Source organism: Mandrillus leucophaeus, unplaced genomic scaffold, assembly GCF_000951045.1.
Source record: "Mandrillus leucophaeus isolate KB7577 unplaced genomic scaffold, Mleu.le_1.0 Scaffold64, whole genome shotgun sequence".
Classification (NCBI taxonomy): domain Eukaryota; kingdom Metazoa; phylum Chordata; class Mammalia; order Primates; family Cercopithecidae; genus Mandrillus; species Mandrillus leucophaeus.
This window is the reverse complement of record NW_012106919.1, coordinates 4,307,639-4,322,214: the sequence shown is the minus strand read 5'-3', so window position 1 is coordinate 4,322,214 and position 14,576 is coordinate 4,307,639. Positions and strand designations below refer to the sequence as shown.

The 14,576-nt window shown below is 33.4% G+C and overlaps 1 protein-coding gene across 4 annotated transcripts in view; it reads right to left on the bottom strand.

The window, feature by feature from the left end:
- SYCP1 (synaptonemal complex protein 1) overlaps positions 1 to 14,576 on the bottom strand; it is a 111,437-nt gene that overhangs the window by 26,753 nt on the left and 70,108 nt on the right. For 3 of the 4 annotated variants that reach the window (XR_001008313.1, XM_012000814.1, XM_012000813.1), the window contains exons 24-27: positions 10,981 to 11,097; positions 10,459 to 10,569; positions 9,220 to 9,312; positions 8,295 to 8,369 (exon numbers count right to left, since the gene is read on the bottom strand). Coding sequence is in view for 3 of the 4 variants with exons in the window: in XM_012000814.1 (XP_011856204.1) it covers positions 8,295 to 8,369; positions 9,220 to 9,312; positions 10,459 to 10,569; positions 10,981 to 11,097 (396 nt within the window). In the remaining variant the exon portion in view is untranslated. The remainder of the gene's footprint in view (positions 1 to 8,294; positions 8,370 to 9,219; positions 9,313 to 10,458; positions 10,570 to 10,980; positions 11,098 to 14,576) is intronic. The other variant, XM_012000815.1, reaches the window with a different exon arrangement.

Below are 14,576 nucleotides of genomic sequence, written 5' to 3'. Positions count from 1 at the left end.
AAAAAAAAAAAAAAAAAAAAAAATTAGATACATAGCAACACAAATAATAGTGGGGGACTTCAATACTTTACTGGCAGCACTAGACAGGTCATCAAGACAGAAAATCAACAAGACAGAAAATCATTTAAGAAAAAATGGACTTAAACTATACCCTGGAACAGATGCACTTAACAGGTATTTACAGAACATTCTACCTAACAACTGTAGAATATATATTCTATTCATCATCACATGGAACATTCTCCAAGACAGACCATATTAAAGGCCACAAAACAAGTCTCAATGAATTTAAGAACACTGAAATTATATCGAGTACTCTCTCAGACCACAGTGGAATAAAACTGGAAATCAACTCCAGAAGAAACTCTCAAAACCAGGCAAATACATGGAAATTAAATAATCTGCTCCTGAATGATCTTTGGGTCGACGATGAAATCAAGATGGAAGTTTTAAAATTCTTTGAACTAAACAATAATGGTGACACAGCCTATCAATGCCTCTGAGATACAGCAAAAGCAGTACTAAGAGGAAAGTTCATAGCATTAAACGCCTACGTCAAAAAGTCTGAAAGAGCACAAATAGACAATCTAAGGACACACCTCAAGGAACCAGAGGAACAAGAACAAACCAAACACAAATTCAGCAGAAGAAAAGAAATCACAAAGATCAGAGCATAGCTAAATGAAATTGAAACAAAAAATACAAAAGGTAAATGAAACATATTCTCCATATGTATATGTCATACACCAAATGGGATTTATTCTAGGGAATAGCATTCAAAAATCAACTAAGGTAATTCACCACATCAACAAGCTAAAAAGAAAAATCATATAATAATATCAATCAATGCAGAGAAAGCATCTGATAAAATCAAGTGCCAATTCATGATTTTTTAAAACTCTAATTAAATTAGTACAAGGAGATTGCATCAACTTGATTTTTTAAATCTAGAAAAAAATATACAGCTAACATCATACTTGATTCAAAAATTGAATGTTTTCTCCCTACATTTATCAATACTGCAAGCACGTATGTTCTCACCACTTATTATAATGTCTACCACATGGTGCTGGAAGTTCTAGTCACTCACTGCAATAAGTCAAGAAAAAGAAATAAAGGCCAGGCATGGTGACTCATGCCTGTAATGCCAGCACTTTGGGAGGCCGAGGCAGGCAGATCACAAGGTCAAGAGATCGAAACCATCCTGGACAACATGGTGAAACCCTGTCTCTACTACAAAGATGAAAATTAGCTGCGCATGGTGGCATGTGCCTGTAGTCCCAATTACTCGGGAGGCTAAGGCAGGAGAATCTCTTGAACCCGGATGGTGGAGGTTGCAGTGAGCCAAGATCACGTCACTGCACTCCAGCCTGGTGACACAGCAAGACATCGTCTCAAAAATAAATACATACATAAATAAATAAATAAATAGAAATTAAATCACATTGTATGGAAAGGATAAAATAAAATATAATTATTATTATTGTATTTATTAATATTAGTGTTTTATCCTTTCCAGTCATCCTGCAGATGACAAATGCCTGCATAGAAAATCACAAAGAATAAAAACAAGCATTATAGAGCTAATAAATAGGTTTAGCACGGGCACAGGATACAAAATAAACACAAAAATCAACCATGTTTCTATACACTAATGATGAGCATATAGGAAACAAAATTAAAAACACAATCTATTGCACTGCATGATGACCACCACTAATAATAAGATATTGTGTATTTCAAAATTGTTAAAAAATTTTTAAAGTTCTCACCACAAAAAAATGATAAGCTGGTAAGGTCATAGACATGTTAATTAGCTTGATTGAATCTTCTATAATGTACATGTACGTATATCAACATGTCACACTGCACCTCATAAATGCACACAATTACTATTTGTCAATTAAAAATTAATAAAAAGAATAAATTTCTATTTTTTTCAATTGCAAAAAAGGAAATGAAATAGATATACATTTAACAAAACAGGTTCAGAGGCTATATAATGAAAATTGTGAAATGCTTATGAAAGAAATCAAATAGGTAACAAATGGAGAAAAATACCATGCTATAGATTTGAAAACTCAACAAAGATGTCAATTTTCCTCAAACTGTGATCTATAGGTTTAACAAATTTTCTATCAAAATCCCAGCAAGGTTTTTTTGTAAAGATAAACAAATTTATTCTAAAATATATGGAAAGTAACAGGCACTAAAACATCCAAAACAATCTTGACAGAGAAAAATAAAGGAGGAGAATCATTTTACTTGATATTAAGGCTTACTATAATCATGGCAGTGATATTGGTGAAGAGACACATAGATCAGTGGAACAGAATAAAGACCATAGAAATAGATCCATAAGAACATGCCTAACTAGTTTTTGACAAAAGTTTGAAAGTAATTCAATGGAGATAAAGTAGTCTTTTCAACAGCTGGTGATAGAGCAATCTGAGATCCATAGGCAAAAAACTGAACTTCACGCTTTATGTAACAATTAACTCAAAATGGATCAAAGACATAAAGTACAAAAAATAAAATTCTAAAGTTTTTACAAAAAGACACAGGACAAAGTCTTTGGGATCTAGGGCTAGGCAAAGAGTTCTTAGACTTGGGATCAAAAGTACAATCCATAGAAGGAAAAACTGAAAAATTAAAATTTATCAAGATTAAAAACTTTTGTTCTGCAAAAAAACTGCTAGAATAAAAAGGCAAGCTATAGACTGGGAGCATACACTGGCAAACCACATATCTGATGCTACGGTTTGAATGCTTGTAACCTCCAAAACTCATGATGAAATTTGGTTGTCATTGTGACAGTGTTAGGAGGTAGGACATTTGGAAGGTGACAGGGCCATGAGGGCTCTGCCCTTATGGGTGGCAGGAATCCCATCATAAAAAGGCGTGTTTTGCCCTCTTTTTATTCTTTGCCTTTTTGCCTTCCACCATATGAAGACAGGGCATTTCTCCCTCTGGAGGATGCCACAAAAAGACCCTCACCAGATGCTGGCACCTTGATCTTGAACTTCCCATTTTCCAGAACTGTGAGAAAAATACATTTCTGTTCTTTATAAATTACCCAGTCTCAAGTATTCTGTTATAGCAACACAAATGGACTAAGTCCTCTGACAGAGGACTAATAATTACATTATATAAAGAATTCTCAAAATTCAACAGGTAAAAACAAGTCTAATTAGAAAATTAGTTAAAAATAAAAACACAGATACAAATCTCATCTTGAATTGTAGTTCCCATTATCCCCACATGTTGTGGGAGGGTACCCAGTGGGAGGGTACCCAGTGGGAGGTAACTGAATCATAAGGTTGGTTAACCCCATGCTCCCATGCTGCTGTTCTCATGATAGTGAGTTCTCACAAGATCTGATGGTTTTATAAGGGGCTTTCACCCCTTTGCTTGGCACTCATTCTCCTTCCTGCTGCCATGTGAAGGATGTGTTTGCTTCCCCTTCCACCATAATTGTAAGTTTCCTAAGGCCTCCCCAGCCCTGAGGAACTATGAGTCAATTAAACCTCTTTTCTTTATAAATTACCCAGTCTCAGGTATGTCTTTATTAGCAGCATGAGAATACACTAATACACTGTTCAACAGCAGAAAAATGCAAATTAGAACCACAATGAATTATGACTACAAATCTACAAGAATAACTAAAATAAAAATAGCAAGTTGCTGCTGGCAAGGATGCAGAGAAACTGGATCATTTATACATTGCTTATGGTAATGTAAAATGGTACCACCACTTTGGAAAATAGTTTGGCAGTTGCTTATGAAACTAATATGCAACTGCCATACCATTAGTTGTTTCAGAAAAATGAAAACAGGTTCACACGAAAACCTGTACACTGGTGTTCATAACAGCTTTATTTACAATAGCTCAAAACTAGAAACAACTAGGTACCCTTGACTGGGCAAACTCTTAAACTGCGGAACATCCATACCACAGAATACTACTTGGCAAAAAAAACTAAAAAAATTATTTACATTTTTCTATCTGCTTTCCAACTTTCTACATACTCGGGTTGGACTAACAACTTGGATAAATCTCCAAGGAACAAAGCCAGTCACAAAAGGTTACATAGTGTATGAATCCATCTATGTAACATTCTTGAAATGGCAAAATTATAGAAATGGAGAACATGTTAATGATTGCCAGGGGTGAGGGAAGGAGGTGGATGTGGCTATAAAAGGGCAACATGAGGAATCTTTATGGAGACGGAACTGTTCTGTATCTTAATTGTGTCAATGTCAAAATCCTGATTGTGATATTATCCTACAATTTGTAAGATGTGACCATGGGGGGAAACTTAATAAAGGATACATGGGATCTCTCTATATTATTTCTTACAACTGCATGTGAATCTACAATTATCTCAAAATAAAAAGCTTAATTAAAAGAAACTACACTGGTACCTACAACTTTCCTCCCTCTTCAAAATGTTTTTCAGTCTGTTTTCTTCACCTTAGAATCTAAACTCTTTCAAGAACTATTAAATGTTTTGTAAAGAAATATCTATCTTAAGTTTAATAATTCTGCAATTCCAATTTCAAATTATTTTTCTGATAAATTCAAATATAATATGTACATTAAAGTTTAAAGTAACTAATATGGCATTTTTTCAAAGGTATTCTTTCTTTATTGTTCTTGGTATGTGTAAGTGTATCTGACTATGGTTCTTTTTGTTTTTTTTTTTTTCATAAAGGAGCCATATGAAGTGATACACGCCCAAAATAGATAAAAGTTATTCTGGGATGTAAGCTCTAGAATTCCATCAACATTTTCCTTTACATTTGTATGTATTACTTACATTCTTAAAATGTGTATAAAAGTGTAATTTAGGCCAGGCATGCTGGCTTATGCCTGTAATCCCAGCACTTTGGGAGGCCGAGGCGGGTGGATCATGAGGTCAGAAGATCAAGAGCATCCTGGCTAACACAGTGAAACTCCGTCTCTACTAAAAAGACAAAAAATTAACCAGGCATGATGGTAGGTGCCTGTGGTCCCAGCTACTCGGGAGGCTGAGGCAGGAGAATGGCATGAACCCGGGAGGCAGAGCTTGCAGTGAGCCGAGATCACACCACTGCACTCCAGCCTGGGCGACAGAACGAGACTCTGTCTCAAAAAAAAAAAAAAAAAAAGTGTAATTTAACATGATAATGTATATATGTATGTATAATTAGCATTCATCATTAGCTAGATAATCAGTCTATAGATTATAATTATACCTTCATTTTATGACCTCATGTACATTCATAAATACTGACTATATTTTACAGCATTAGAAAAAACACCAAAGAAATTTTCAAAAAGTAACAATAGTATAGACAATGCAATAAAAGTGGACACTTTTTAAATAGAAGAAGAACACCTAAAGGTATTATCTCTATAACTATTAGTCCAATCTGAGTATATGGAAAGTTGGAAAGCAGATGGAAAAACAGTAAACTCTGAGACATGGGTTTGTAGGCTATTCTTACCCTTTTTGTAGTTTTCTGTATTCATATTTTATAAAATATAAACATAATGTGTTTTTATTAAACAATATAAATTTATGTGTACAATAAATCCTGATATCAATGAGTTTAGACTAAATTATACTGTAGTAACAACCCCAGATCTTAGTGGATTACAAGAGAAGTTTATTTCTCAACCACATTACATGTCAATTATAGACTGGTTTCTACCCTACTTCTTGTCATCTCCAGGAATCTAGGCTGAAGAAGCAACTTCTATGTCAGTCTCAAGGCCAAAGGAAAAGAGAGGCTGGGAAGACCATGTGGTGTCTCTTAAAACACCCTCTCAGAAATGCCACTTTTGCTCACATTCCATTGGGCAAAATAAAACATTTGGCCAAATCTGAAGTCAGCAAGGTGGAAATATTTAATTCTTCCTTTGGGAGGGACCCTAATAGAAAAGGGCAGCATACATTTTGAATAAAACAATCTATCACAAGCCCAAGTTTTTTATATATATCTATGTACAGGCATATTTGTGTGTGTGCATGTGTACACGTGTGCGTGTTTATATATTTTTTCATAGATAAATGATCAGAAAGAAACACAATACGATGTAAATGGAGGTCCTAAATTTTTTTTGATATGCAAATAAAAAAGAAGCCCTTAAGTTTGTTAATAAGGAGTTCAGTGTGACCCAAGTCAAGAAAGCAGTTAGGCCAATAGCTAAATTGTAATAGGTGAGGAGATAAGAACTGAAAAAATAGACTGCTACTTAAGAAAAGAACAGAGATAGTATAGCAGCTTAAGCAGTTTAATGGTTTAAGTTTTTATAAGATGATAGAAATGAGACAGTATAGGGAAGGGATTCAGCCCTGGTAGACCACAGACATGGTAATCAAGACCCCATGAGCCTCACATATCAAGGCATATTCTCTCCCCTACCTTCCTGTCTCCCTTAATAAGCTGACCCAAGTCACATAGCAGAAGGAGGACCTCTCCTAACTTAGCTGACTAGGCTGAATTCCTAACTATCAAAAGAAGAAACTACTTGTTTATCTCCTTGAAGTGATGTCTCCCAAGGTTACTAAAAGTGAGAAACTAGCATTCCTGATAAGAACCTGACCATCTTTCAAGGTGAGTGAGGCTCTGGCATTCTCGATAAGAACTGGACCAGATCCAGTCTGCTGAAGACAAGACAGGCTCCTACACTGACCTTTCACTGATTTTTTCCTCATTATAATATCATTTTAATACTAACATCTCCAACAAAGGCAGGGCTTATCCATCATTTTCTGATCATGCAATGTATGTCAGAGCATGATGCCCCATTGTGCAAACACAAAGAAAATTTTGCCTAAACATGCTTGTACATCATTTCATTTTCTGCCTCAGCTTCTAAAATGACAAGAGTTGAGCCTCAGGGAGCTAGCACTGAGATACCTTTGCCGTAAACTGCTCCCTTGCTTTGATTAAGCCACAAGCCTATTAAACCTTCCCTGAGAAAAATGTCTCTTTGGCCTGATGTTAATTTCTACTTATGTGAGAGCCAAAGAACTTGAGATACAAGCTACAGTAATATAATTCTTATTTATGTTTACTGACTAGAGTAAAAAGTAAAGATTGCTGAGGGTTTAATAGCATCGAGAGTTAAGCCACAGAAGAATTCCTCTTCTACTGAAACAGTAGGATAAAGGTAAGCATGAATCTTATTATTGCAGATGAAGGGAAAGCCATTTTGTTAGTCCTTTAATTGAAAATATAAAAATGTCAAAGCCCTGTACACAGATAAAGGGAAAACAAAGATAAATAAGGCATAATTAGCCCTTGCAGAGCTTGCAATATAATAGAGGGCACAAAGTGAAATAACCATTTTAACATTAAAAACAGTGCTATGAGAATACATATGAATATAGTAAGCTCACAACTATAAGATGAAAGATGTGTGAGATTTTCCAAGATAGAAAAGGATGAAAGGAATTAAATGCAGAAAACAAAGTAAATAAATTCTTAGAGGCTTGAAATTGAAAGTGTATGTTATCTAAGCTGTTGCAGAGTGATTAAGAGAATAGGTTGGAAGCCATACAAAAATAGACCTAGGTTTGAAATCTAGTCATTCTGCTCTCTTACTATGTAATCCTGAATAAGTAATGTAACCTCTGTCAAAATGAAGATAATAGTAAAGTATTGCATATAACATTGCTGTAAAGATTAAATTAAATGTAAGTAGGGTACTAAACACAGTTCCTATCTCATAGAAAGCAAAAAAAAATTAGTATTTGTCATTTATAGTGTGAATCAATTCACTTTGCAAACTGTAAAACACTACAGAGATAGCCTTTTTTTCTGAAACATGATGAATCTCTTCAAAAAAAGCATATCTAAATATATATGTTAGGAGGACCTCTCTTAACTTAGCTGGCTAGGCTGAATTCCTGACTATCAAAAGAAGAAATTAATTGTTTATCTCGTTGAAGTGACGTCTCCTAAGGTTACTAAAAGTGGGAATCTAGCATTCTATGTAAGCATTTTAATATGAAATATAAACATTTTATATATATAAGCATTTTAATATCAGATAATGTTACTCAAATACAGTATATTTAAAAACATTCCTTTTCTTAAAAGTACACTTATATTTACATGTGTTTTGCATTTACATTAGGAAATATTCTAAATGTTTCTAGAAAAAAAGCTTATGGGGAAAAACTATTTTCTCATCCCGTTACCGAAATTTATCAAATTATTTTATAATATGACATATTTCTAAAAACGCAAAATTGCCCTAAACCTTACAATCATTTTGTCTATAATGCAAAAAAACCTACTTTCTCTTCTCTTTCGATTTCAAGTTGTTTCTTAACAGACAAAAGTTCAGCTTTGAGATTGGATAGTTCAGTCTCCTAAAGAAAAAGAAACACAAAGTTTAGAAGAGCTTCCATATATTTCTCAAGACAATGAAAATATAAACTAGTGCTCTGAGTAAATTCAATATTACAGAGAAATAAATTCACTCATAAAATATAGATACTTTTAAAGTCAACGGATATAAAGGCTGCTAGCTTAACATAGCTAAAAACCTCATTTAAACAAGTTTTTGGGCTGGGCGCAGTGGCTCATGCCTGTAATCCCAGCACTTTGGGAGGCAGAGGCAGGCATATCACTCAAGGTCAGGAGTTTGAGGCAAACCTGGCAAACGTGGTGAAATCCCGTCTCTACTAAAAATATTAATACAAAAATTAGCCGGGCATGGTGATGTACACCTGTAGTCTCAGCTACTTGGGAGGCTGAGACAGGAGAACTGCTTGAACCCAGGAGCTGGAGTTTGCAGTGAGCCAAGATCCTGCCAGTGCACTTCAACCTGGGGGACAGAGAAAGACTCCATCTCAAAAAAAAAAAAAAAAAAAAAATCAAGTTTTTTACAGTTTTCTTTAAAGAAAAATTTAACACACAGTATATCTCTCCTCGTTCTCTCCCAATTTATCCCAGCCTCCTCTCCCAATTTCAATCAGAGCTCCAAACTTATTTGTTAACTGGAGTTTATAAAATTTCACTTGAAAAAATAGTTTGTTCCCTATTTCAAAAACTAAATTAGAAAAAAACATGTAACTAGAAGATCTATAAGATCCCTTTCAGATTTAAGACTCTGATTCTATAGCTCAAAATTTAGTTTTACTTAATATTATTCTTTACCACCAGTCACTGCTGACATTATGAACACTGGCCGTTACTGCTATTTTTTCTGTATCTCACCAAAGATGCTCTCAGTGATGACTGTTCTTGTTCTTTGCTCTTATAAAGTCCTAATTCTGAGTCTCTTTCTTCAATGATCTTATCATATTGGTGCTATATTAAACAAAGAAGACATTTTAGATATATTAAAACTGAATAGATTATAAGATTGGTATCCTAACATATTTCAATATTTAATTTAGTATTTAATTAATTATTTAGTATTTAATTTAATTTTGCAGAAAATTATGTTTATAAATTCAGTAAGATATATGGGTATATATTTTTAATGTTTCAATTATATTTTTTCATTCAAACAACCTCAACAGTGAAACACACAACAGTCTTGAAAATGACCTAAGAGCAAAAGATAATTCTTTTACTGGAAACATTGAATTTTAACATTTAATAATATGCCAGAAACACCAGGACTTCTACAAAACTGGCTGATTTCAAATCTGGGACAGGAAATATAAGCCTTAAACATTTCGTCATAACTTAAAGAAAGTTGTCAGAGAAAATTAGAGTTAAGTCAAAAGGACTTGCCAGTCAGCTTGAAGAGGCTCCTGCTGGCCAAAGGTGGTAAAATGTGAGTTATCAATAAGGACAGATGCCGCACTGGATTGAAACATACCAAGTGTGTTTAAATCTATGAGTTCACAATGTTATTTAAATTTGTTTTTAAATCTTCACCGGTTCCCTCATAATAATCTCGTATTCCAGCAGCTTTTTTTTTTTTTTTTTAATGAATAGGTAGGTATACCCTACCTCTTCTCCAAATCTTAAGGGGAATGAGGCTTAATTCCTTAACAGATGGATACTCTAAAACAACAATTAAAAACATAAGACACAAAAACATCAAACACTAAGTATTTCATCTATTTATTCCTTTGATAAAAATCGATTTAGCCCATTATGTGTTAGATGTCAATGAGATACTTACCCTGGTTATGTACTTAAAAATACATAAGGTAGAAAGTGCTATAAGAGACTACTAGGAGAATCCAGAAAAAGAGTGATTACTTCTATTCATCACAGATAATAAAGAGCGATTTCCTCAAGGATGTGACACACAGGCTCAACTTTGTATGGTTAAGATCTGAACTTGGAGAAATGGGCATCAAGGGTACTCTAGCTATAGTAAGTCACTGTTCCAATAATCTTCTCTGACAAATTAGAATACTATCTTGATTGCACCATTATTTAACAGAAATATGGCTCCAATTAATAATTTTCATTATATAAGGAGAAAAAAATTACCTTATGTTTTTCCATAAGTGCTACCATTTCAGCTATTTTATGTTGACATCGTTTATCAATTTCTTTCTGTAATTTTACTGCTTCATCAGCTATTACTTTTGCTTTCTCAACCTATCAAATAAGCAAAAAAAAGTTTCTTAAAATAAATGCGCAAAAAACAAACAAGTGTAAAAAGCGTATGTTCTACTTAAATAAAAGCAAACCTCAAACACCAGGAAACTGGAAAAACAAGTAGAAAATGCACTGTTTGGGGTTTTTTCAGGGTGTTCTATGAAATAAGATGACAGTATACCACTGTGGCAATCATTTAACTCTTTCAAAATAATTATATACTCAAATACTTAGAATAACAAGGATACTTTTAGCTTCTATAAAAACTGATACACTGACTCTAATATAAACTTACCAAACCTTTTTTAAAATCATAATTTAAAAATTAAGAATTTTTTACTTTTCTCTTAAAATCCTAATAAAAATATAGATTTTTAGTATAATAAGTTCTTAATACTAAGTTTTTCCCACCTCTTCCAAAAGATTTTCTTCTGATATCTTTTTATCCTCAATTTCTTTCTGATAGGTGTCAGTGATTTCTCCAAATTTCTGTTTGGCACTTTCTAGTTCTAACTCTAATTTATTGACCTTTAAGTAAAGAAAAATAACATGAATATTAGTAAATGCTATGGATTACTTAAAAATATTCCATATTCATTTTGTGGTTTTGTGAATCTTAAAAGATTACTTATTCATGGAAATTATGGTTGGATCACTCGCCTTACATTTTCATACGGTGAGAAGTGTTTTATCTTCACAAAATCTATCTTCTCCCCTAAAATATGTATTTTGTCTTGACAAGTAACATAAAATAAACATCCATGCATTTATTTTTAATGAATTTCTCAACAATATTTACATTGGTTACTCTGTTTAATATGCTTTATTAGAATAAGTATTTCCATTGGACAGAAAACTCATGTGATTCAAAGAAAAGGCATTTTCTTAATGAGATTAATTTTCTATAAAGAAGCAACAACTTCCATTTATATTATTTTCACATACTTTGTATAAATATTTACTGAGTTGTGTAGATATAATTCAAATATAGAAATTATCAAGAGGGAAGGAAAGCCCTGAATTAGCACCCTTCATATTCACCTTTATCTTAGGGCTAACTTAATACTGGAAAGGTGTTATACAGCAGGGACAGGAATTGGGAAGAGGGTTATAGGTAATATAATGATGAATCAGACTGTATTTTGTATCCATGAGTCAATCATTGACTGTATATAGACCATTACCAATATTGATAAAAGCTATTAAATGCCCCTCCCTCTTCATTAGCTTTCCCCTACTGCCTTTTTAAGCATAAAAACCACTCTTAACTTATATTCCCTTACTCTTCTTTATAGATTCATTGCATAATTATGTATCCCTAAACAATATTTCAATTTTTTTTTGAACTTCATATAAATGTTGTCATAGTATATTATTTTTCTGGCTTGCTTTTCTCATTGAACAGTTACGCTTCAGATACTTATGTGTAAAAATACAGTTCGTTCATTTTCACTGCTGAGTAGTGTTCTATTGTATGAATATAACACTGTTTATTTATGTAATCAATTGTTCAGGGCACTGAGTTGTCCCCATTTTGGGACTGATACACACAATAGTGCTATGAATGTTCTTGTAAACATCTCCTGGTGAAAATGTAGAATTTCTCTACAGTATACACCTAGGATTGGAATTGCTGGGTCATAGGGCAGGTTACATATACAACTTTACAAAATGACATTATTTTCCATATGCATTTATACCAATTTAAATTCCCAGCAACAGGGTTATGACTTTTCCTGCTTCAAAACCTCACCAAGAGTTGATACTGTCACATAAAAGTATTCAACTGAAGTTTTGTTGTATTATTTGCATTTTCCAGAAAATTATGTAACATGTTTAACTCTTCATGTTTTCTGTTCTGTGACCATCTCTGTTCATATATTTTACTCATTTATCTACTTGGTGCTTCATTTTCTTCTTACTTACATTTAATGGGTTCTAATCCTTTGTTCATTATATATGTAAAGTGGCAATATTTCTCCAACTTTGAGGTTTGTTGCTCTACTTTCCAAGTAACCAGAAATTGTTATAGCATATATGAATTTATCAATATTTTCAAATATAGTTGTGTTTTTTAATCTTATTTAGGAACTTTTTCTTTACTATCAGGCCACAGAGATATTGTCCCACATCATCTTCAAATGTTTTGAAGCCCTGCCCTTCACATTTATTTATATCCTTAAGGAATTTGTGTTTGTATGTAGTGTAGAGGTAGACTTCCATATTTTTACATGTAGATAGTCAAATGTTCTAGCACTACATATCTGCAATATCACTTCTGTATTGTGTCTAGTTACCATGTACCCCTGGATCTTTGTCTCGGTTTCTCTTTTATTCAATTGACTTGACAACTTCTGTGCCAATGTCATACTGTCTTAATTACCTTAGCTACACAATTAATCTTTACATCTGGTAGGGCACATTTTCCGACTTTGTTCTTAAAGATTGCTTTAGTTATTCTTGGCCTATATGATCATTTTTGTTAAACAGTCCAAGTGTTCTTGAAAAGCACATTTTCCCCACTTTTTAATATAAAATTATGCTTATTTCTCCAACATTCTTAAAAGATAGGTATGTTGTGGACAAAATTTAATGTTGACAATAATTTTCTCAGCCCATGAAAATACTTTCTTATTGTTTTCTGACTTCTATTGTTGTTTGTTGAGATGTTCATGAGCAATCTGTCATTCCTTCACTGGTGATCTTTCGTTTCTCTCCTGCTACTTTTAATACTTCTATGTGTCCAATATTCTTTAGTTATACCAAGTCTAGATGTGGATTTCTTTTAATTTTTCTTGCTTGGTATAAATTTCTCTTTCTGTATCTGTGAATTCATGTCTTTCATCAACTCTAAATATTCTCAGTAGAGGCTGAGTATTCCTTTTCCAAAATGCTTGGGACTAAAAATATTTCAGATTCCAGATGTTTTCAGATTTTGGAATATTTATATATATCTAATGAGATATCCTAAGGATAGGACCTATGTCTAAACACAAAACTCATTTATATTTTGTATATACCTTACACATAGCCTGAAGGTAATTTAATACAATATTTTAATAATTTTGTATATGAAAAAGTATGTGTTAAGTATTTATGCATGGACTTCTCCACTTGCAGCATTATGTCTGTGTTATAAAGTTTTGGATTTGGGAGCATTTTAGATTTTGGATTTTCAGGTTAGAAATATTCAGCCTGTAAGTACTGCTCATCCCCAGTTCACTCTATTTTTTTTTTTCTTCTTGGACAATACAAAACCCTAAGAAAAAAAATCATCAAAGTACATGACAACAATAATAATATACTAACATATAAGTAAGACATAAGAGATAAAGGAGATAATGTAGTCTAAGGCCAAATATACCAGTAAAAGAGACAAAGATTGTCAGAGTGCATAAAATTATAAATTCTGGCTACATGCTATTTATAAGAGTCATTTAAAACACAAAGATAGGCCGGGCGCGGTGGCTCACACCTGTAATCCCAGCACTTTGGGAGGCCGAGACGGGTGGATCATGAGGTCAGGAGATCGAGACCATCCTGGCTAACACGGTGAAACCCCGTCTCTACTAAAAAATCCAAAAAAAACTAGCCAGGTGAGGTGGCAGGCACCTGTAGTCCCAGCTACTTGGGAGGCTGAGGCAGGAGAATGGCGTGGACCCGGGAGGCGGAGCTTGCAGGGAGCTGAGATCCGGCCACTGCACTCTAGCCTGGGAGACAGAGCCAGACTCCGTATCAAAAAAACAAAAAAAACCAAAAAAACACAAAGATAGAGGATAAGAGTGAACAGATTTAAAAGATACAACAAGCAAACACAAAACAGAATAAAAAATGGTATAGTTATAATAACAACATAAAAACTTGCTCTAAGGCAAGTTTATCTCTATTAGAGATAAAGGAGGTATCTTGTTTTAACAACAATTTCCATTATATATAAATATGTAAGATATATATCACGTATACAGTTGACCTTTCAACAACATGGGTTTGAACTGCATCCACTTATA